The sequence below is a fragment of the Phocoena phocoena genome, chromosome 3, assembly GCF_963924675.1.
Source record: "Phocoena phocoena chromosome 3, mPhoPho1.1, whole genome shotgun sequence".
Lineage (NCBI taxonomy): Eukaryota > Metazoa > Chordata > Mammalia > Artiodactyla > Phocoenidae > Phocoena > Phocoena phocoena.
Genome location: NC_089221.1, coordinates 167,222,217 through 167,245,989, shown reverse-complemented (window position 1 = coordinate 167,245,989; position 23,773 = coordinate 167,222,217). Strand labels below are relative to the sequence as shown.

General features: G+C 52.4%; 1 protein-coding gene and 1 non-coding gene across 3 annotated transcripts; both read right to left on the bottom strand.

Moving 5' to 3' along the window:
* Positions 1 to 133: 133 nt before the first annotated feature.
* KANK3 (KN motif and ankyrin repeat domains 3) lies at positions 134 to 9,423 on the bottom strand. Of its 2 annotated transcripts, none has more exons than XM_065875409.1 (10): positions 9,390 to 9,423; positions 7,325 to 8,599; positions 7,141 to 7,240; positions 6,740 to 6,937; positions 6,544 to 6,628; positions 5,847 to 6,063; positions 1,849 to 1,991; positions 1,519 to 1,719; positions 1,348 to 1,446; positions 134 to 396 (listed from the first exon to the last, which is right to left on the bottom strand). In XM_065875409.1, the coding sequence occupies exons 1-10, from the start codon at positions 9,421 to 9,423 to the stop codon at positions 319 to 321; spliced, it is 2,430 nt and encodes an 809-aa protein (XP_065731481.1). In that variant the 3' UTR covers positions 134 to 318. The 2 variants fall into 2 exon arrangements, with proteins under 2 accessions (XP_065731481.1, XP_065731480.1); XM_065875408.1 differs by having other exon boundaries at positions 319 to 396; positions 1,342 to 1,446.
* Positions 9,424 to 23,468: 14,045 nt separating this feature from the next.
* Positions 23,469 to 23,585, bottom strand: LOC136121782 (small nucleolar RNA SNORA40). Its single transcript, XR_010655793.1, has one exon. It is a non-coding gene; the product is annotated as a small nucleolar RNA SNORA40 (small nucleolar RNA).
* Between the last annotated feature and the right edge of the window lie 188 nt (positions 23,586 to 23,773).

Here is a 23,773-nt window from a genome sequence, read left to right as displayed (position 1 = left end):
CCCCCAGATGGTCTGCACTGACCCACTGCACTCTGGAAGGGGGCTGGAGGAGTTGTCTTCCCCAACAACGCGTTTTCTTTTTGAGGAGGGAGAAGCACTTGTCTGTGTGTATCTCCAAAACAAGACAAGCTGAATTAGGAATGTTTTATTAAGGAAGAAGGTTGGAGGAGTGAGTGGACCAGAGTGCCTCAGGTCCCACCTCACCCTGCAGAGTTCAAGCTGAGCCCCTCCCTGTGGACCCTGACCCTTGGTGTGCCCCGAGGTTGAGGTGGGCGAGGGAAAGCTCTCCCCCAATCCAGGTCCAGTGTGTCAGGCCAGTCACTGAGGTGGGGGGTCCTCTCCACCGTCACTGCAGCCTCCTTCACTAGGCTTGGCCGTGGGGCGGTCAGAGGGCAGCTGGTGAGAGAGGTTGAGGGGGGCTGCTGTCAGTCTCCTGTAGGCAGGACACTGGCTTTCAGCCCCCTTAGACTCAGGGCTGCTTAGCCTAGTGGAGGTCTTGCCTCTGTCCACTGAGCTTGCCTAAGCAGGAACGGCACCTTTTACAGCAGAGCCAGAGCACCTGGCTTTGAATCCTGCCTCTGTCCCATGTGACCTGGAAGAGGCACTTGGCCTCCCTGGTTCCTTTCTCCCATCTCTACAGGAGAGTGCGGGATGGCTAGGCTCACAGCATGAGTTGGTGTTATGCTTCGTTTTGTGTTCTTTGGCTGCGCCATGAGGCATGCCATGGCATGCGGGATCTTAGTTCCCTGACCAGGGATTGAACCCGTGCCCTCTGCAATGGAAGTGCGGAATCCTAACCACTGGTCTGCCAGGGAATTCCCAGGATGATTTTTAATTTTGAAAGTGCTGAGGACAGCCTGGCACTTGCCTTTTGAGCATAAGCCTCTCCCCCATGGGGACAAACTGAGTGCTCTGCCCCCAAACCAGCCCCTCCTGCCTGCTGCTGGCAAACACCTCATCTCCAACCCTGAAGCTCTGACTTGTGGGGAGCCTGCACCCCCCCCTCCCCTGCCCCTTCGACCTAAAGGGCCCCTTATTCCTTTGCTGTGAGCCTGGGGGCAGTAACAGGAGTCCACTGACACGACATGGTCTGACAGCTCTATTTTGACCTCACGGCATGTCCCCTCTGGAGGCCTCAGGTTCATGACCTGTAAAGTGAAGGTGTGTCTAGCCCTTGGGTATTCTGCAGGTTGAACATCAAATCCCAGCCACACAGAATTCAGGCGCAGGTTCCCCCCCCCGGGTGCTCCCCCGGGGTGCGCGAAGAGAAGCCACCTTCCTGGGGCTCACGGGATCCTTGAGCTGTGCAGCTGGGAAACTGTCTCTTGGGGCTGGTTCTGCACTCACCGGGAGACCAGGCTGGCCTGAGCTCAGGTGGGCGTGCAGCAGGGCGGCCACCTCGTCCTGCTCAGCCTCCAGGGCAATGGCCAGGGCACTGGTGCCCTCCTGAGGGATGATAGGGATAGTCAGGTCCCTGAACCAAGGTGCGACTACCCCACCAGCCCCATGGTGGCTCACGTTGTCCAGGAGGGCCGGGTCGCAGCCTGGCTGGGCCAGGAGCAACCGGACAGTGTCCAGGCGCCCATACTCGCTGGCGCACATCAGCGCTGTGGCCCCATCTGCATCCTGCACGTTCACATCTGCCCCACATGCCAGCAGGGCCGCTACCGTGTCCTGGCGGCCGTGGCTGATGGCCAGCATGAGGGCTGTCTGTCCCGTCTGGGAAATGGGAAAGAAGGGGACAGGGCTGGTGTGGGCTCCGGGGGAAAGAGGGGGGTCACAAGACATTTGGCTCCAAACGTGGAAAAGACCCCTGGACTCCGAGCCAGGGAGGAGGTATCTACGCACCTGGCTGGCCTTGGCATTAACACTGCCCATGCGGAAGAGTCTCTGGACCACAGCCATGTCCTCCTCTCGCCCCACAGAGGTGAGTGCAGCCAGCATGAGGGCGGAGTAGCCAGCTCGATTCTGGTGGTCAATCTTGCAGACCCCTGGGAGAGAGAAGAGGGGTCAGTCCACCAAGAAGCCGACACCCTCTAGTCCACTCGCCTCCCTCCAAGCCTCAGGTTCATTTGTTCAGTCAGGTTGGTCACTGAGGGTCATGCGTGATTTTACTGTTCCCTCTGCCTACAAGGCCCTCCCCGCAAGGTCCACATGGCTCCTCCCTTACCTTCAGGGTTCTGCTTGCATCTCATCTCAGTGAAGAGTTTCCTCACCTTCCTATTTCAAACTGTGTTGGGGGCTTTGTTCTGTCTGCTGCTGTATCCCCCAGTACCTAGAGTAATACCTGCCACCTAGTAGCTGCTCAATGAATGAGATAAATGGACGTTTCTATTTTCCCAGCTACTACCCACCAAGCCACCACTGTTGCTCCCCCAGAGAAATGCCAGCCGGACCCCCCTGGTGTCCAAGTCCACTCCAGTTTCCATGCAGCAGCCAGAAAGAGATCGAAAGAAATTTGGCCCCATCACCTATTTAGAGCCCTCCTGTGTCTCCCCACTGCACCTGGAATACAGGCCGTTGTTCACCACCGCCTCCGAGGCTCTGTTACCAACTTCTGTCCCTTCCTCTGGAGTTGGCCTTTCTCCCCCAAGCCTATGTTGCAGATTGAATTGTGTCCCCCCTGCCATTGCCCCACCAAAAGATATGTTGAACTCCTAACACCCAGTACCTGTGAATGTGGCCTTAATTGGAAATAAGATCTTTGCAAACCATAATCAAGTTAAGATGAGGTCATTAATGGTAGGCCCTAATTCCATATGACTGGTATCCTTGGAAGAAGCAAAGACAAAGAGCTATGTGATGCAGAAGGCCGAGAAGACAAGCTGCCCTAAGCCGCGGAACGCTGCGGGTTGCTGGCAACCACCAGAAGCTTGAAGAAAGGCACAGAACAGATTCTCCCTCTGAGCCCTTAAGAAGGAAACAGCCCTGCCAACACCTTGATTTTGGACTTCTGGACTCCTGAACTGCAAGAAAATGAATTTCTCTTTTCAACCACCCACGTTGTGGTACTTTGTGGCACTTTTTTACAGCAGCCCTAGGAAACTAACAGCCTGGTTACTGCTGCCCATCCTTCCGAACTGAACACAGACATCAGCTCCATTTCCCCTGGGGTCAGTTCTGTTACCATCCTGGCCCTCTTCCTCACAGCACAGCACCTACTTCTGGACCTCATTCCCCAGAATGTTTACCGCTCATGTACCCCACCATTCTGAAAGCTCCACAAGTCTAGGGACAGTCTGCAGAGATGAATGGGTGGGAGAGGTTTGGGGAAAGGAGTGGATCACGGTCATGGAGAGGGTGCCCTAGTGAGAGGGGATCTGAGACAACCAGCTGGGGAGTAAAAGGGTTAAGTCAGGATTAAGGGTGTTCCCTAGTTGTGTGGCATACTCTCTAGGTGTCCATTCCATCCACAAGCTTCTGTGACCCTGGTGGAGGGTGTTGGGCACAGAAGGAGGATCAGAGAAATAACCAAAGTGGGGTCTCTGCAGTTAGCCAGGGGACCCACCTGTTTTCCCTCTCCCTTTACCTTCCCTGAGGCCTTGCTAAGCTAAAGGATCACACTGTTTCTTGATTCCCTCCCCTGGTTTTATTTTGTCATGGCCCTTACCCCTATTGGAAATTATGTTTACTTGATAATTATCGAGTAAAATTGATAATTATCTCTGCTCCCCACACACACACACCCAGAGCCCCTGCTCATGAAAGCTTATTCGTTCATTCAACAAACACTTGAGGGTCTACTGTGTGCCCCACTGGGGTCTGCCAGGCAAGTAGGGTGAGGTGAGGGAGGGGTATGGGGATGGGTTTGAAAGGGTACATAAAGGAGTAGTTAATGATAGGCCAGGAGGCAAGGAGACAGAACAGTGAAATGTGGTGGGAGCAATGGATACTGGTCCCACGAGGTTCAAGGACTGTGGGAGTTGGGCAACAGGAGACAGTGAGCTGAGATGTTGGAAGGTGAGAGTTCAGGAGAGAATACTAGGAAGTGAGATTATGGAGGGGGCATAGTTACTGATGACATCAAGGTGTTGTGGTGACCTTACAAGTGTAAGGCTGATGTCAGGGTGAAGGGAGAGGAGTAGGTCAAGGAACTGAGAAGGGACGTCCCTGGCAGTCCAGGGGTTAAAACTCCACGCTTCCACTGCAGGGGGTGCAGTTTCGATCCCTGGTCGGGGAACTAAAATCCCACATGCCTTGTGGCATAGCCAGGAAAAAAAAAAAAAGGAACTGAGAAGCCAGGAAATGGGAGGGATCATCCATCAGGAAACATATTGGTGAGGATTAGGCTGGAGAGGAGGAGAACCAGCCAGGAGCTAAGATTCAAGAAATGAAGAGTGATGAGATGAGAGGGAGAAGTCAGAAGGGGCGGAGGGAGTAGTGGTCTGATCAATTAGAGGTTCCAAGATGGGACGAAAGGAGGAAGGGGAAACGGTCTGGAAGTGGAGATAAAGAACAAGGAGGACACAGCCATGTCCAGGCCCTTCATTCCAGGGAGATGAGAGGAAACAGCCCCTGCGTGAAGGGTGTCCTGGGGGTGGGGAGGGCCAAAGGGGCTGACCCATGTGAGAACCAGAAGGCCCACGGCAAGGTCTGGAGAGTTGGAGCTGAAGGGGGAGTGTGTTCAAATGCAGGGAATAAGAGGATCTAAGGAGCCTCGGGCCTTGCAACCAAGATGACTGCCTTGCCACCCTCCACAACCCCAGTCCTCAGCCCCCTTTAAGACAGGAGCTGCCCAGGAAATACCTTTTTTTTTTTGGCTGCGACGCACAGCATGTGGGATCTTAGTTCCCTGACCAGGGATCAAACCCGCACCCCCTGCATTGGAAGTGTGGAGTCTTAACCACTGGACCGCCAGGGAAGTCCCGGGAAATACCTTTTGAATCATGCATAGTCCCCTCCTCCCAAGCCCCAGCTCCTTGTCCAGCCCAGAGTAGCTGTGCCCTTCCCCCTGGCCACCAAGACCTGCAGAAATGGAATGGATCTGTGTATTTAGGGGGGTGGCATGCAGGATGGGACAGCAGGACCTGCCTCAGCCTGCAGGGGCCTGAAGAAGAACACCCCGGAGAGCTCTTGGTGGGCAATCAGTTTGTCTACTGTCCACTGTCCCCTCTGCTGTGAGTCCCATGGGGGTGGCCCACCCCCATCCTGGTACTGCACTGGTGCCTGGAAGGCTCTCAATATATGTCTGTGGGCTCAGCAACACCTGGATGTGTGTATCTCTGCTCCAGAGGGGGAAACGTTGAGACAGATGATAGAAATGTGTGTGAGACGGGGCCAACGCGGGACCTGGTGGTGGAGGACTGCAGGCCCACTGTCCCAGCCCGGGAGGCAGTCACAGCCCTGACCAGTCAGTACCTCCCCTGGAGGCTGAAGAGGCAGTGGATGGATATTGGGGCTCAGGAACAAGGTGAACGCCAAGGCTGGAGATTCAGGGACAGAAGGCATGGGGACCATTGACTGACCTGCGTGCCTGGTGCTGTTCTACGTGTGTGTTATCACAATCGCCCAGGGAGGGAGGCACTGCATCCCCCGTTTCACAAAGGAGGAAGCTAAAGCTGGTGAAATGAAGTAATTCCTCTACATTTAGGTCTACCCAATCCCAAAGCCCAGAATACCCTCACCCTGCAAAGTGAGAGGCAGGTCAGGGCAGAGCTCACAGCTCAGAGTGGTCAATCTATCCACAACGGGTCATGTAACCTCCAGAGAAGGGCCAGTGGTGCCCTCTGCCCGGCCAGCCCTTCTCTGCATCCTTCTCCAGGTCCTCCCAGCCAAGACCTGCCCAGATTCTCCCTTCCCCGGTTCCCGATTCCCTGGTGCCCTCCCCACCCCTCCTCAATGCTGACCTGTATCCAGCAGCAAGCTCGCGATGGCCAGGTTCCCATGGGACACGCTGTAGTGCAGGGCTGTGTTCCCGTTGCCATCCGTCAGGTTCACCACGTGTTCCAGCAGCTCACGTCCCAGGCGCACCACCGCGCCGAGCACCCCGGCCACGGGCTCCGCTTGAGAGCGCCGCTGGCTCGACACTCGAAACCACTCCTGGGCCACCAGGCGCGCCGCGCCCTGCCAGGACGGGGGAAAGACTTCGGCGAGGGTCCAGGAAGGGGTGGCAGGGAGGGTGTGGGGGCGGGACTGGGAACCCATTCAGGGGAGGATGGTCACTCCTAGGGCCACACCCCTTTCGAGGAGGGAGTGCAGTTAGTGTGGGTATCCGGCTCGAGGGGACAGGGATGCTCTCCTTCTGAGGAAGAGCCTGGGGAAGAAGCTGAAGTGGCGGAAGGCGGTGAGCGCTTGTCTTTGGGGAGTCCGGGAGTGGGGCTGGGGCTTGGGGCGGACCCCTTTTGGGAAATCAGGGAAAGATCAGCCCTGTCCTGGGGCGAAGAGCCCTTTGGAGAGCTTGGGATCCGTGCAGGGCCCTGGCGCGAGGTGACGGAACTTGGGACCCTCCTAACTCTAAAGACCCCGATGCTCTTCCCTAGGTAGGCGTCAGAGGAGGTCCCTGGCGGGCCTATGACTCCTGCGAAGGCCTCTCCCCGCACTCACACTGTCGCGAGCGACTCCGCGGGGCCGGCTCAGCTGCCGTTGCAGCGCTGCGCACGCCTCCCTCAAACGCGGGCTCAGCTCGCACCTACTGCCGGGGAGACGCAGACATGGAGAGGCTAAGGAGGGGTTGGGATGGGGAGTGGGGAGACGGGAAAGAGAGCAGCCGTTCCTATTACGTGTCCGCGGCGCTGCTCACCTCCCCTGCGCACCCGGCTGAGGCTCTGGCTCTGCCTCCGGCTCGGGGTCCCGGGCCTCCCCGCCGCTGGGAGGGCCATGGGTCCCGGAGTCGGATCCCCCGCCGCTGTCGTCTCCTGAGCCCGACGAACTGCTCCTCGGGAGCTCAGCAGCGCCGTCCTCGCTGTCGCTGTCGCCCTCGCTGGATGAGCTCTCGTACCTGGGGGCAGGGTGAGAGGCATCTGCTGAGCCTCCCCTGGGGGCTCATTCTGGAGTCCTGCGAGGTGGGAGTGGCTGTTCCCATCTTACAGATGAGGACACTGAGGCTTGCCAAGACCACGCCGCGAGCGAGGGGCAGAGCTGGGATTCAAACCCCATTCCAGTCCCAGAAGATGCTGCCCTGGGGAGGGGGAAGGTACTCACTCTCCGTTGAGGACCCCAACAAACTGCAGGCTCTTGGGTCCGGGGCTGGGTTGGGCGCCAGGTGTACCGTCTCTCCTCTTCATAATGGATTTGAGGGTGCCTGGCGGAGACCAGATGAAGACAGTGAGTTAGAATTCGGTGGCCAGCAAACCAGGGCTCAGCGAGGGACGGGGAGGGGACTCACCCGCGGGTGCCACTGCCCTATCCCCATCCGTGGGTCCGGGCAGGTTCTCCTGCGTCGGGGCAGGGGCCTCCACAGCGGGCTCGGTCTGCGTGGCCCTCTCGGCACAACCCCACGGGGTCTGGGTGGCAGCCTCGCACGGCTGGGGCTGGGCCGCCACCGCTGCCTGTGCCTCCTCGGCAGCCTCGCGGGCCTCCTCCAGCTCGCACAGACGACCCCGCAGGAGCTCGCTCACCCCGCGCTGGTGCTCCAGGCTGGCGCGAAGCAGCTCCAGCTCGCGCTCGGCGGCCGCGGGCAGCCCCAGCAGAGCCTCCGTCACCCACACTTCCGCCTCGAGGGTCTCGGGAGCTGCCCCCACGCCGGCCTCTTGGGTCTCCGGCAACGCCTGGGCTCCCGCCTCTTGAGTCTCCGGCACGGTCTGGGTGCCTGTATCCCGCGTCTGGGGCGCCCCATCGAGGACCTGCAGCGCACCCTCACTGAGGCTAGAAGCCGACCCGTCGGGGCCGTCAGCCCCGGGGCTTGCCCTGGCGCGAACGCCGCGCTCAGAGGTGGCCAGGCGCTCGGTGAGCCGCCGCAGCTGAGCAAGCTTGTCCGGGCGCGCCTCGGCCTCCCCGTCGGGCTCGGGCTGCCGGCGCCCGGCAAGCAACCGCGCCTTTTCGGCGCGCAGCGCGCGCACCTGTTCCTGCAGCTCGGGCAGCGCGCGCGCCTGCTCCTCGAGCTCGCGCAGGCGCCTCAGCGCCGCTGCCATCTGCTCGCGCACCAGCTGCAGTTGCGCGGGCCCGGGCGAGGCCAGGGCCGGGTTGGGGGCGGGACTGCTGTGGCCGGACCCGCGCGGGCTGCGCGGGATCGCGCGGCCGGGGCTGGGCACGCACTCGTGCGCCTGCGCTAGCTCCAACCGCCGGCTGGTCTCCAGGAGCGTGTGCTCGACGCGCGGATTGCGCACGGGTGCGCGCGGCGATAGCGGCAGCAGCATGAGCCCCGACGGTGCGCCCGGGGAGAGAGCGCCCGGTGCTCCGCCATCGTCACTGGCCAGGGACTCGCAGGATGTCCAGGCGCCTGGGCTGCGCGCGCCTGCGAGGCCGGCCCGTGGCGCGCGGGGGCGGCGCGCGGGCTGGGGGCCCGGGGCGCGGCGGGCGGCGGGGCCGCGCTCCAGCTCCTCCACGTACTTGAGGAAGTCCAGGTCCAGGTGGAAGCCATAGGGCGTCTCCACCAAGTAGGGCGAACTCGGGCTGCGAGCTCCCCCAGTCACGCTGGGGCACAGGCGAGGGCTGCCCAGGTCTGTGGGCATGACAGGGGCGTGGAGGGGCGTTAAGCCGGAGAGACCCGGAGAACGCGTCCCCACTGCCCCACGACACGCCTGCACGACTCCACCTGCACCAAACCCTGCACACCTGGATTGCACACCCAAGGCTTAAACGCCTCTCTGCTCCCAAAAAGTCGAGGGTTCACGCGTTAATTGAGCACCTACTATGTACCAAGCACTTTTCTAGGTGCTGCGGACATAACAGTGAACAAGACAAGCATCCCTAACCTCTTACAGGAGACAGATAAACACAATCGTTCCAAATGGTGCTTAGGGCAATAATAATAATTCCAAGATGCAATAGAGAATAACTGACAGACGTGGGCTCTGGCTGTCAGGGCAGATTTCCTGAGGAGGGGACTTACAAGCTGAGCCCTGAATGAGGGGGAGGAAGCAGCTGAGACAGGAGGGTCCTAAAAGAAAACAGCCCATGCAGAGGCCCTGGGGTGGAATGACCAGGGTGGGCCTGAGTAAGAGCCGGTGGAGGCGAGGATGCGCAGAGCAGAGTGAAGGAAGGGAGGGGGGAGAGGAGTAGAAGAGGTGGGCTCGGACCGGATGGTGGGGAACCTTCTGGGCCACCATGAGGAGATGGAGTTTTATTCCACCTGTGACAGGGCACCAGAGGCAGATTTTAAGCCATGATATTATCCACCTTTATAAAGGGCCCTCTGGCCACTCTGCAAAGGAGGGAGCTGCAGGGCTGTGTCTGCATCTGGGTGCCAAGCGTGGATCTGTACACATGCAAAGTCCATTTTGCACACTTACCAGGCAGGTTCTGATTCAGGGCAAACTTGGCCATGTTTCCTGGAGTAGCCCCCAGAGGGGGTGAGAATGGGGCTGGGCCCTGTCCCGCTGGCTGTGCCTCTGGGGTCAGTCCAGACTCTGAGTGAGTAAACAGACCTAAGAGGTCCTCTCCACCACCACCCCAACACCCCCCCACACAGGCCCTCTCCTCCCTCCTCCCTCAAGTGGCCTTGAAAGTTTGGAATGGGGACTTCCCTTGTGGCGCAGTGGTTAAGAATCCGCCTGCCAATGCAGGGGACACAGGTTCGAGCCCTGGTCCAGGAAGATCCCACATGCCGCGGAGCAACTAAGCCCGTGCGCCACAGCTACTGAGCCTGTGCTCTAGACCCCATGAGCCACAACTACTGAGCCCTTGTGCCACAACTACTGAAGCCTATGCGCCTAGAGCCCGTGCTCTGAAACAAGAGAAGCCACCGCAATGAGAAGCCCGCACACCGCAATGAAGAGTAGCCCCCGCTCACCGCAACTAGAGAAAGCTCGCGTGCAGCAATGAAGACCCAACGCAGCCAAAGATAAATAAATTAAATAAATAAATTTATATATATAAAAAAGAAAGTTTGTAATGAATGACTGTGGGGACCCTCACATGCCAGGCCTCAGCCTGCTGGGCAGGAGGAGGCAGGAAGGGCATCAAAAGGAGAAGAGAGGGGAACTCCCTGGTGGTCCAGTGGTTAGGAATCCGTGCTTCCACGGCAAGGGCAAGGGTTCGATCCCTGGCTGGGGAACTAGGATCCTGCATGCCACATGGCGTGGCAAAAAAAAAAAAAAAAAAAAGAAAGAGGATGATGATCGAGAGAACAAGAGCAGCTGGGGCGGGGGCAGGGTGAGGTGCATTCCAGACCTGCTGAGTTTTCTTCGGTCCCTGGGGAAAATTAGAAATTAATGCTCAAAGGGGTGGAGTGTGAACATTCAGAAGAGGAAGGCGAGGGTTGGAAGCCCTTCAATGGCTCATGTACATCTGAATTTATACCAGGGTCACTTGTGAGATCCTTTAGGAATGATGGAGAGTTGTGGGCCAGACGCACCAAGGATGCAAATCAATGGATACCAGTCTTCCTGGGATGTCTCTACTGGAGTGCCACAGGGCTCTGCCCTTGACTTGTAAGAGATTGTAGTGGAACCACAAGCACCCAGGTTGTCAGAGCTGTGGCTAGGGAATTCCCTGGTCATCCAGTGGTTAGGATTCGGTGCTTTCACCGCTGAGGGCCCAGGTACAATCCCTGGTCAGGGAACTAAGATCCCACAAGCCGTGCCACGTGTTGAGGCCAAAAACAAGAAAACAAAACTACAAAAACAAACAAACAAACAAAAAACTCAGAGCTGTGGCTATGCTTAGGGCTAAAGGGATAGAGACACTTCAGGTGATGTGATGGAGGCTCTAAGAAACTGGGGAGATTGGGCCACATCTAATAATGTGATATTTAACAAGGACAAATATTGAGTCCAGAAATTTGATTCAGAGAGTATAGGGCAGGAAAGATGGGGCGTTGAAGATCTCACGTGAGAAACCCTGAGGGAAGGGAAAGCAGCTTGTATCGAGTGCCTACTCTATGCCTGGCCTGACTAAATGTAAACCCCCCACACACAAGTATAATCCTGCAAGGTGGGATGTTTCCCCCTTTCCCAGATGGGGGAAATGAAGGCATAAAGCAGTTAAGTCAATTGCCTATGGGAAATGCCCTCAGACTGGGCTTTCATCTTCTGGCGGGGACCTCTTGTCTGCCCAGCCCTCCACCAGCAGGTGCCTGCCAGACCCGATCTGTACTCTTCCTGACCTACTGCCCACCTGTGCTAACCACCTGGCAACCTTCCCAGTCACCCCTTCTGGTCTCTCGCACTCCGGATGACCACCTGCGTGCCTAGTACCCACCAGCAACTGAGCACCCGTCGGTCGACCTGACTCATTCTGCTCCACAGCTGGGGGAACCCTCCCACTCACCACTCCGTCCAGCCTGGGTCCCTGACACCTCCCCCAACCCACCTCAAGGAGGGAGAGTGACGGGGAACTTCCAGTCCTGAAGCAGCTGTTTCCCGTCCCCTCACACTGGCTGTAAGGGGCCGGCCAGCAGGGCAACACGGAGGACAGCCAGTGCCTCTCAGGACTTGTTTTCAGGAAACTGCCAGGCAAGAGCTGGGTCATGGAAAAAACCTGGGCTGGGGCTTAGGGGTCTGGACTTGCCTCACACACAGCTGGCCGTGTGACTCCGTGGGGTCAGCCCCCCCACTCCGGGGACCTGGTTACACCCAAATCTGAGACCCTGGGAATTCAAAAAAACAGCTGTGTGTCATTCCTAAGACCCAAACCAGCTGGAGCAGCCAGACCCAGAGACTGACCTGAAAAATGGGTGGATGCCCCAAGAACAGTAAATAAAAATATGCCAATGACTTTTGACGTTTACTATGGGCTAGCCTCTATTCTAAGCAATTTATGGGTAACTTAAAAAAAAATCCTAGGTAAACCCTTTGAGGTAGGTTATTCTTTCCCCCTATTGTGCAGATGGAGAAACTGAGACACGGGGATTAAGTGACGCAGCCAAAGCCGGACATGGGCAGAAGCAGGATTTGAACCCTGCAGCTTTGCCAGTGTTTCTGCATTGACCCCTCCACTTGATGGCATTCTATAAACAGCCCTCCCCTCCCCAGGAGGGGCAAAGAGGCAGAGGGGGTCGGCCCTCCCAGCCTGCACTCCTGCCTGTCCCCTGCGTGTGTCCCCCATGGGAAGAGCAGGCCCAAACCGTGGCGGCTCCAGGGGCTGCAGCCTCACCGGAGTGGAGGCGCGCAACTGCCCTCCCCTCTCCTCCGCTCCCTGCCCGAGCTGGCAAGCTTAGATCCGGATCCTCTGCCTGAGACCCCCCTATTAGGCCGTCAGAGCCGACGCCACACGCCCCCACTCCCGCCCCAGGGACTATTTTGGGACTCAGAGCTGTGCTCACAAAACCTGAGGGGTGGGATACGAGGCGGGCAGTGCAGATCCCGGTCTTGGGGAGGGGGCGTCCTCCCGGACTGAGGCTCTGCGTGGTGGCACCCCCTAACTTTGGGGCGGGACTGTCAGACCCCTGAAGTGGGAGTGGAGGCTGATGACGGAGGGAGGGGGAGGTACTGAGGTCAGCACCCCCCACCCCCCTGTCCCCTCAGGACGGCCTCACGGAGACAGAGCAGTTTCCTACAGGAAACGCCGCCGGGCGGTTCCATCCGTTGTCCATTGTCTGCCGGCCCGGGGGCCATCCGTCCCTCCCCCCAACACCGTTTCCGAATCACCCCCCATCACACACACACACACACACACACACACACACACACACTCAGGTCCAGCGCGAGGGAATGGACCCGGGTCCCCAGGCTGTCCAGGAGCGACTCTGTGAAAGCATCCCGAAGTCGGTTGCGGCGCCAGGGGGCGAACAAAGCCCCCCACTTCGCTCCTGAAGGGCGGGAAGTAGGAGACCTCAAGAATCCAGAGCCCCCCGACTCTGCTCGCCGCCCACCCGGGACTCCCAGTGTGGGAGGGGTCCCAGCCAGAGGACACAGCGCCCGCCCCGTCGCAGCGCGCTGAGCCCGCAAAGGGGCTAGAAGCGCAGCGCCCCGTCCCAATGCGTACCCTGATCCCCCCAGGACCCCATCGGTGCCCCGAAAGCCGGCGCTTTACCTGAAGCCGCAGCCACAGCCGCGCCCGCACCCGAGCCCGCCCCCTCGAAGCTCGGGGACCGGTTATCAAGGCCTTGACTCTAACTGACGGCCACGTCAGCCAACCAGCGTTCCATGCTCTCCGAAACTGTCCAATGGTGAGGCGGGGTGGACCGCACTGTCCCGGCGCTGAGAGTATGGGGAGTGGCTTGGGGTGGGGCCTGGAGTGACTGCCCTTGAGGGCGTTCGGGTCCGTAGTGGGGAGAGCAGAGGCCGAGTGGTGCCCAGCTCCGGGCTAAAGGGCTTCGATATGATCCACAGGGGACAGGGAGCCTCGGGAACACTCTAAGCAGGACAGTTACCCGGTGGGATTTGTGTATTTGGAAGATACCTTGGGTGGAAGCTGACGCTCCTGTCGCAGTGTCTGGGTGAGGGACCTGGACCCTGGATCTTTCCCACCGCAGCGCCTTTGCGCATGCTGCGCAATCTTCCTGAACTGTTCTTCCCTGAACCTGTTCACTTGGCCACCTTTGGATCCTGGACCTTTGGATCCTGGATCTTTCCCACCGCAGCGCCTTTGCGCATGCTGCTCAATCTTCCTGAACTGTTCTTCCCTGAACCTGTTCACTTGGCCACCTTCTCCTACCTTTGGGGGCTCAACCTGTGTGTTCCAGTCCCCTAAAGGCCTAACGCGGACCTTCTCCAGTCACTATCTTTCCAGTCACTCTGTTTTATGAATCTAATAGCTATATACTTTCAATATCTGAAAAAAATCTATTATTTATTTGTTTCTTTGTTTGCCATCTGTCTCCCCATAAGGACAGGGAACTGATTGATTTTGGACACTGTTTCATCCAGTGCCCCAAGCACACAGTAGGTACTTAATAAATGTTTGTTGAAGAAACAGACTCACCGACATAGGGAACAGACTTGTGGTTGCCAAGGGGGAGGAGGGGTGGGGGAGGGAAGGATTGGGAGTTTGGGATTAGCAGGTGCAAACTATTATATATAGAATGGGTAAGCAACAAGGTTGTACTATATAGCACGGGGAACTATTTCAATATCCTGTGATAAACCATAATGGAAAAGAATATGAAAAAGAATATATATATATGTATAATTGAATCACGTTGCTGTACAGTAGAAATTAACACAACATTGTAAATCAACTATACCTCAATAAATTAAAAATAAATAAATTTAGTTATTTATTTTTGGCTGCGTTGGGTCTTTGTTGCTGTACGCGAGCTTTCTCTAGTTGCGGCGAGGGGGCTACTCTTCATTGTGGTGCAGTGTCTTCTCATTGCGGTGGCTTCTCTTGTTGCGGAGCACGGGCTCTAGGCGTGTGGGCTTTAGTAGTTGCGGCACGCGGGCTCTAGAGCGCAGGCTCAGTAGTTGTGGCACACGGGCTTTGTTGCTCCATGGCATGTGGGATCTTCCGGGACCAGGGTTCGAACCCGTGTCCCCTGCATTGGCAGGCGGATTCTTAACCACCAGGGAAGTCCTACCTCAATAAAAATTTTAAAAAATGTTTGTTTAAAGAATGGTTTGAAATTACATTGAACTCTTTAACCCATTTGGAAAATATTATGATCGAAAGTGAATCTACATATTTTTCCCCTATTAATTTAGCATTTATTGAGCACCTACGGTGTTCCAGGCACTGTGCAGGTCCTTGAGGGGAACATAATCCCTGCCATCCTGGGCCTCAAAGCTGAGAGGAGGAGACAGATTTTCAAGCTATGGTTTATGGTCAGGGGGTAACAGGGATGGGAGCTGGAGTCTATGGGAAGAGAAAAGAGGACACATCATTGTCGTAGAGGATCTGGGGAGACAGCCTGTAGGAATGACACTTAAGGAAAGGTACACCAGACAGGAGAAAATGCACATGCAAAGGAAGATATAGTGAACTTTGACTAAGTCATGATGTTGGTGGGAGGGGAGCTGGAGGGACAGGCAGAAGGGTGTGTCTGAAGCAGCTCAGACTTTATCTGATAAAATGGGGCCCATTGGAGGCAAGTTACTTTATTCCAAAGATTCATCTCTCTATTTGTCCCAGTGCTGCTCTGTTTTAAATACAGTAGCTTTAGAATATATTTTAATATCTGATACTCCACTTTTTGCAAAATTCCTGGGCTATTTTCACTGTCTTTTTTTTTCTTCCCAATAAACTGTAGAATCCTGTCAAGTTTCCCCCATAAAAGCTATAGTGGAATTTAAAAAAAAATTTTTTAATAAAATGCATTACAATACAGAAACAGGGACTTCCCTGTTGGTCCAGCAGTCAAGACTCCACGCTCCCAATGCAGGGGGCCCGGGTTTGATCCCTGGTCAGGGAACTAGATCCCACACGTCACAACTAAAAGTTCCCACATGCCGCAATTAAAAAAAAGAAAAAAAATCCCACAGTCCTCAATGAAGATCCTGCAGGCGGCAACGAAGATTCTGTGTGCCACAACTAAAGACCAGGCTCAGCCAAATAAATAAATAAATATTAAAACAACAACAACAAAAACAGAAACAGACTCACAGTCTTCAAAAACAAACTTATGGTTACCAAATGGGAAAGGTGGGGGGGAAGGGATAAATTAGGAGTTTGGGATTACCATATACACACTACTATGTATAAAATAGATAATCAACAAGGACCTACCCTGTATAGCACAGGGAATGCTACTCAATATTCTGTAATAAACTATATGGGAAAAGAATCTGAAAAAGAATGGATACATGTATATGTATAACTGAATCACTTTGCTGTATACCTGAAACTAACACAACATTGTAAATCGACTATACTCTAATATGAAATAAAAATTAAATTTAAAAAATTTAAAAATGCACACACACACAGAGCTAGATCCAAGAAACCACATAAAAATAAATGTATAACTTAAGGAGTTCCTAAGGGGCAGTTCTCAACCAGGGGCGATTTTGTCCCTTGGGAGATATTCAGCAATAACTGGAGACATGCTGATTGTCAGGATGGAGTGGGGGGAAGGGCTGTCCTTGGTCTCTAGTGGGTGGAGGCCAGGGATGTTGCTAAACATCCCGCAATGTACGGGGTATTCTCCCACAACCAAGAATCATCTGGCCTGAATGTTGATAGCGCTGAGTGTGAGAAACTTAGCTGGAAGGCAAACATCATTTTAACCCCCACCCAGGTCAACAAAGAGCATGTCACCAGCGACCCCAGAAGCCCCTCCAACAGGCTGCATCCCAATCACAGTGCCTCCTCGCTCCGCAAAGGAACCACTGTTGTGACTTGTGTGATAGTCACTGCCTGGCATTTCTGAATAGTTTATCATGGAAGTTTGAATCTCTAGACACTGTGGTTTAGTCTTGCACATGCAAAAAATATATATATATATATTTATCTTTTAAGTCTCTTAATTCATGGGTTCCCCGCTATCTTCCCTGCCTTGCAATAAATCGATTGCACAACTCAGACTGTTTCCCACGGTCTGGGTGGTTCTGATCCCATCCTCGTGGTGCACGCTGGCATGGTTCTCTGTCCTTCATCTTCCAGGCAAATTTGCAGTTGTTTCCAGAACTGGGATTAGACTAGGGTTTGATGCCTTTGGCCCGATTGTGGGTGCTGTTCGTCCCATCAACATCAGGCTCACACTGTTTGTCTCTCCTTGCATGAGGCCAGCAGCCATTGAGAACTAACTTGGTGGTGAATGCAAAATAGCGATGTCCTCCTCCTCGAATTTCGTCCTTGTTTTTTAGCTAAAATTCTTCCCTTGCAGATGTTTCCCTTAGGTTCCATTTGGTTACCTAGTGGCACGTTCATGTAGGAGTGCTTGATTCTTTCCCTTTAGAGACCACTTACCTAAATAGTGAATTAATTCCCCATAATCCTCTGAAGGTGATAAATTAGGCTGGTTCTTTTTTTCTTTTTTTGATTGAAGCATAGTTGATTTACATTATTGTGTTAGCTTCTGGTGGACAGCAAACCCACACGCACCACAATGAAGAGTATATATATATTCTTTCTCAGTCGTTTTTTTTTTTTTAACCACGCTGCAAGGTTTGTGGGACCTTAGTTCCCGGACCAGGGATTGAACCCACACCTTCGGCAATGAAAGTGCGGAGTCCTAACAACTGGACCAGCAGAGAATTCCCCAGATTCTTTTTCATTACAGGTTTTTACAAGACATTGAATATAGTTCCCTGTGCTATACAGTAAGTCCTTGTTTTTTATCTATCTTATGTATAGCAGTCTTTATCTGTTAACCTCAAACTCCTAATTCACTCCTCCCTTTCCATAGAAAAGTTTGTTTTCTATGTCTGTGAGTCTGTTTCTGTTTTGTAAATAAGTTCATTTGTATTATTTTTTAGATTCCACATATGTGATATCATATAATATTTGTATTTGTCTAATTTATTTCAATTAGTATGATAATCTCTAGGTCCATCCGTGTTGCTGCAAATGGCAATATATCATTCTTTTTTATGGCTGAGTAATATTCCATTGCATATATGTACCACATCTTTATCCATTCACCTGTTGATGGACACTTAGTATGCTTCCATGTCTTGGCTACTGTAAATAGTACTGCTATGAACATTGAGGTGCATGTATCTTTTGGGTTTTTTTCCTTTTAATATTTATTTATTTTTTATTTTTTGGCTTCATTGGGTCTTAGTTGTGGCATGTGGGATCTTTCCTTGTGGTGTGCAGGCTCAGTAGTTGCGGTGTGCAGGCTCTGTTGTTGTGGCGTGCAGGCTTAGTTGCCTCACGGCAGGTGGGATCTTAGTTCCACACCAGGGATCGAATGGGTGTCCCCTGCATTGCAAGATGGATTCTTAACAACTGGACCACCAGGGAAGCCCCACATGTATCTTTTTTGAATTAGAGTTTTCGTCTTTTCCAGATATATTCCCAGGACTGCTGGATCACATGATAAACCTATTTTTAGTTTTTTGAGGAACCTCCATACTGTTCTCCATAGTGACTGCACCAATTTACATTCCCACCAGCAGTGTAGGAGGGTTCCCTTTTCTCCACGCCCTCTCCAGAGTTTATTATTTGTAGACTTTTTTTTTTTTTTTTGGCTGCCTTTTGTCTTCATTGCTGCGCACAGGCTTTCTCTAGTTGCGGTGAGCGGGGGACTACTCTTCGTTGCGGTGGGCGGTGGCTTCTCTTACTGCTGAGCACGGGCTCTAGGCGCACGGGCTTCAGTAGTTGTGACTCTCAGGCTCTAGAGCCCAGGCTCAGTAACTGTGGCGCAGGGTTGCTCCGTGGCATGTGGGATCTTCCTGGACCAGGGCTCAAAGTCGTGTCCCCTGCATTGGCAGACGGATTCTTAACCACTGAGCCACCAGGGAAACCCTGTTTGTAGACTTTTTGATGATGGTCATTCTCACCAGTGTGAGGTGACACCTCATTGTAGTTTTGATTTACATTTCTCTAATAATTATAGGCTGGCTCTTTCGTTAAGTAGTTATGAGCTTATGGATTTAAATATGTTGTGCTCCAATCCTTTATCCTCACTGGTGGGCCCACCTGGCCAGTGGGAGCCTCTACTGGTTGGAACTTTTTGGAGCAACTCTGATAGTTTTCTTGCTGTCTCCTATGACCAGATGTTCCAGGCACATCTTGGACATTTCCTGTCCCAGACCTGGCATCAGCCAGAAACTCTGGGGGCTTTTTTTGGTGGGAAATTATATTCGTTTGGGTGTTAGAAATGCTCATTTGCTATTGGGTTGGCCATGTGTCTAGACTTCCTTGGTCAAAAGAGCTAAAAGGGGGCTTCCCTGGTGGCGCAGTTGTTGGGAGTCCGCCTGCCGATGCAGGGGACACGGGTTCGTGACCTGGTCCGGGAGGATCCCGCGTGCCGCGGAGTGGCTGGGCCCGTGAGCTATGGCTGCTGGGCCTGGGCGTCCGGAGCCTGTGCTCCGCAACAGGAGAGACCACAGCGGTGAGTGGCCCGCGTACCGCAAAAAAAAAAAAAAAAAAAAAAAAAAGAGCTAAAAGGAGGGGAATATATATAATATCTATATATAATATAGAGAGAACATATAATATATTGTCCTATAATATAACACATAATTATATATCATGATATAATCTGTATATAATATATTATAATATGTATGTAATATATTATCATGTACATTTATGCATATACATATGATATATATGTCCATATTCTATTAGGTACAATACTTTATGAATTCATTCTCATATTTCCAGTTCAGTTTCAGGACTGCATGATTTTTACTCAACCTCTTTCTGGTTGGTAGAATAACGTCCCCCCAAAGATGTCCGTATACTAACCTCTACCACCTATGAACATGGTACCTTACATGGCAAAAGGGACTTGCAGATGTGATTATGTTAAGAATCTTGAGGGCTTCCCTGGTGGCGCAGGGGTTGAGAGTCCGCCTGCCGATGCAGGGGACACGGGTTCGTGCCCCCGTCCAGGAAGATCCCACATGCCGCGGAGCGGCTGGGCCCGTAAGCCATGGCCGCTGAGCCTGCGCGTCCGGAGCCTGTGCTCCCCAATGGGAGAGGCCACAATAGTGAGAGGCCCGCGTATCGCAAAAAAAAAAAAAAAAAGAATCTTGAGATGGGGAGATTGTCCTGGATTCTCCAGTGGGCCCAGTGTCATCGTAAAAGTCCTTATAATTGTTGGCAGGAGGGTCAGCGTCAGAGAAAGAGATGTGAAGACAGAAGCAGAAGTGGGAGTGATTGTGATTGCTGGAAGAGGGGCCATCAGCTGAGGATTGCAGGTGGCCTCTAGAAGCTAGAAAAGTCAGGGATACGGACTCTCCCCAAGAGACTCCAGAAGGAATGCAACCCTGAGGACACCTGGATTTTTAGCCTGGTGAGACCCATGTTGGACTTTTGAACTCCAGGACTGTAAGATAATCAATTAACGTTTTGAGCCGCTAAATTAGTGGTAATTTGTTACAGCAGCAATAGGATACTAATACTATCTGTTTCTTCTTTCTTCCATAAAAACCCTGGTTCTTAAGAACACTGATGAAAACAGAATTAGAATGTCTCAGAATCATTCATTTGCTTTAATGAACACTGCTCACACAGTGGTCTCAAAAAGCAATGCGGATACTGCCATCAATATGTTACTAAAACTGTTTTAAAGTATCTCTTGCATATACTCTCCCCTTTTGCCATCATATAGATATATTTGTACTGCATCTACACTGAGAGAACATTTATCCATTACATACATCACCCTTCTTTGTTTAGTGCCCTTCGGTCTTAGGTTTACAAGTAATGTTATGTTTCACACTCTTTGCAGTCATAAACACATGTCTTTCTAGACATTTGTTTATCTGAAATGGAATCCTCAAGACCTCATGGAAACCATCTTCCCTTAGCTCTCACATGTTGATAACAGTCTATATCCTTTATATGTGAAAGTCAATTTTGCTGGATATAAAATCCTTGGCTCCCATTTTCTTTGCTATAATATTTTTAAACATGTCACTCCATTTTCTTCTTGCATAAAGCATTGCTCTCAAAAGCCTGATGAGAGGGACTTCCCTGGTGGTCCAGTGGTTAAGAATCCGCCTTCCAATACAGGGGACGCGGGTTCGATCCCTTGTTGGGGAACTAAGATCCCACAGCAGAGGGGCAAGCCCGCGTGCCTCATCTACTGAGCTCCCGCGCCTCAGTGAGAGAGCCCGCCTGCCGCAAAATACAGAGCCCACGTGCTCTGGAGCCTGCGTACCACAACTAGAGAGACAAAGCTCGCACGCCACAACGAGAGAGAAGCCCACATGCCTCAACACGTGCTGCAACTAAAACCCAATGCAACCAAAAAACAAAACAAAACAAAACCTGTATATTAATTTAGATATAACTGACATAATAAAATTCAGTCATTTCATCCATAAACATGACATATCAGTTAATTAATCCAAGTCTTATTTTAACCTCCTAGTAAATTTTTAGAGTTTTCTTGAAACAGACCACACCCTCCTCCTTAAGGTTATTCTCTTTGGGGGAGAAAGATGGCTGCTTTTTTTCTTTTTAATATGTATTTATTTAGGCTGCTCTGAGTCTTAGTTGCTGCACATGGAATCTTTAGTTGGGGCATGCGGAATCTGAGTTGCGGCATGCATGTGGGACCTAGTTCCCCAGCCAGGGATCGAACCCAGGCCCCCTGCATTGGGAGTGTGGAGTCTTACCCACTGGACCACCAGGGAAGTCCCAAAGATGGCTGCTTTTGTAGATAGAAGCTCTGTTTCTTATCTTTTCCTAATTGGCTGCTTTCACCATATTGGAATGCTATTGGTATTGTGTATTTGTGTTCATTTGTTGTGTCCTACCTTTCCCAGAAACACTGAACGAGATAAAAATGGGGATGTGAGAGAGAGATGGAGCTGGAGGTGGAAGGGGAGCCAGATGGAGGTGAGACTTGGGAGGTGAGAAAGACAGGGCTTCAGCCTGGGTGGAACTATATCCAGGTCGAAAGATGGAGGGACCAGTTTGGGGGCAAAGGCATTATCCCTCCTCTGTACAAACCCTCTCATGGCTCCCATCTCACAGAGTGTAAGAACTAAAATCCTTTGAGTGGCCCACAATGCCCTGCATGACCCGTTTCTGTCACCTCTTGACTTCCTCTCTCCTCCCACTCACTCTCCTGCTCACTCCTTCTGCTCCACTAGGCACAGTTCTGCCTCAGGGCCTTTGCACCTGCTGCTCCATCTTCCTGGAATGCTCTTCCCATAGATGTCCACACAGCTTCTGCCTCACCTCTTTTGATCTCTGTTCAAATGTCACAATGAGGCTCCCCTGGCCGCCTTCCCACGCTTTCTCTACTCAAGACACCTCTTTGGCCTGCACTAATTTTTTTCCCTAGCACTTATCACCTTCTTATACATGTCTATCTGTTCCTCACTGGAATGTCAGTCCCATATGAGCAAGAACTTTTCTGTCTGTCTTCTACACTGCCTGGTCCCCAGAGCCTCAAACAATGCTTGGCACACAGAAGGTGCTCTATAAATACTTGTTTGCTGAATGAAAGGAACGAAAGGTGAATTTGGACTCCATGTGGACCAAGGATATCCGAGCAGCATTGGAAGAATGTCCCAGCCTCTCCAGCTAGTGTGGAAGTATGTAACAGGGAGAAGGCACTTTGATTGGGTGGATGAAGGAGAAAGATGGAATTATCTTTGATCTCTTTCTCTCTCTCTTTTTTTTTTTTTTTTGCACAAAGTGTAAAGTTTTTTTTTAATGTGTAACATAGGCAAAATTATTTGTCAATAATTTTTTAAGGAATTTCACATGTTCTGATTCTTTCCCCTGCCAATCACCTTAGTGCCTCCAAAGTCATAATCTTCAAGATAAGACAGCCCTTTCAAAAAGAAGTTTTGCTCAGTTCACAGTTGTCATGTCAGTTGGTCCACAATTCTTTTAGTTGGGCTTCTTTGATCTCCAATGGAATATGGACACACTTCAAAATTCCCCACCTGTAATCTTTGGGATCCAATTTCCTCAAGTAAGTTACTTTAGGACCACAGTTAGGGTCAGGAGATGGATCTGCCTGGTTCTGAATTTGACACTCTAAAAAGGCATTATATTCAAATTATACTCACTTCTAAGCTATCACACCCTAGAACAGTACAGATCTTTGGGATGTGCCAATAACTTTTTAAAATCCAGACACTGTGTTCTGAAGGTAAAAGCCTTAATGAAAAAGCCATCTCAGGGACTTCCCTGGTGGTCCAGTGGTAAAGAATCCACCTTACAATGCAGGGACTCCAGCTTCGATCCCTGGTCAGGGAACTAAGATCCCACATGCCGCAGGGCAACTAAGCCTCCAGGCCACAACTACCGAGTTCACGCACCTCAACGAGAGAGAGCCCGTGTCCAGCAAATTACAGAGCCTTGGGGCTGGCTCACCACAACCAGAGAGAAGCCCACGTGCCACAACAAAAAGAGCCCTTTGCTGCAAAGAAAGTTCCCGCACACCTCAATGAAGACCCCGCGAGCCACAACTAAGACCTGACGCAGCCAAAAAAATAAACAAAATAAATAAATTTTTTAAAAAGCCATCTTTGTTTCATGTCAACATTAAAAATAGAGCACTAGGGGCTTCCCTGGTGGCGCAATGGTTGGGAGTCCGCCTGCCGATGCAGGGGACGCGGGTTTGTGCCCCAGTCCGGGAAGATCCCACGTGCCGCGGAGTGACTAGGCCCCTGAGCCATGGCCGCTGAGCCTGTGCGTCCGGAGCCTGTGCTCCGCAACGGGAGAGGCCACAGCAGTGAGACGCCCGCATACCACAAAAAATAAATAAATAAAAAATAAAAATAGAGCATTAAATCAATGTATCTGATAATTTCCCTCATATCTTAAGCTTTCAAATTATCAAGTCTATAGTGCCAGAAGCAATCTTTGTTTACCAATACACCCCCATCACTTGAATCTGTTTTAAGTATCATGTTCCTTCTTATCTGTATCAAAACTCATACTGAACAATGTGTTCTGGGTCTCAAAAGAGGATTAGATCTCTTAAATAGCGTTTTGTTTTCCTCCAGATTCCTAAGACCATTGATGGTAGAACACATGACCCTTCTCTGTTCCACCCTATCCCAGGCTGAGGCTTGAGCCAGAGGAGAGGAGAGCTAGTCTCCTGGCCACTCCATGACGCACGTGAGCCTCTTGGGAGCCACCTTCAGCTCCTTTGCCAGTTCAAGGGCCTCTTGGAAACTCCGGAGCAGCCCTGCCCTGGTCTGGAATGTCC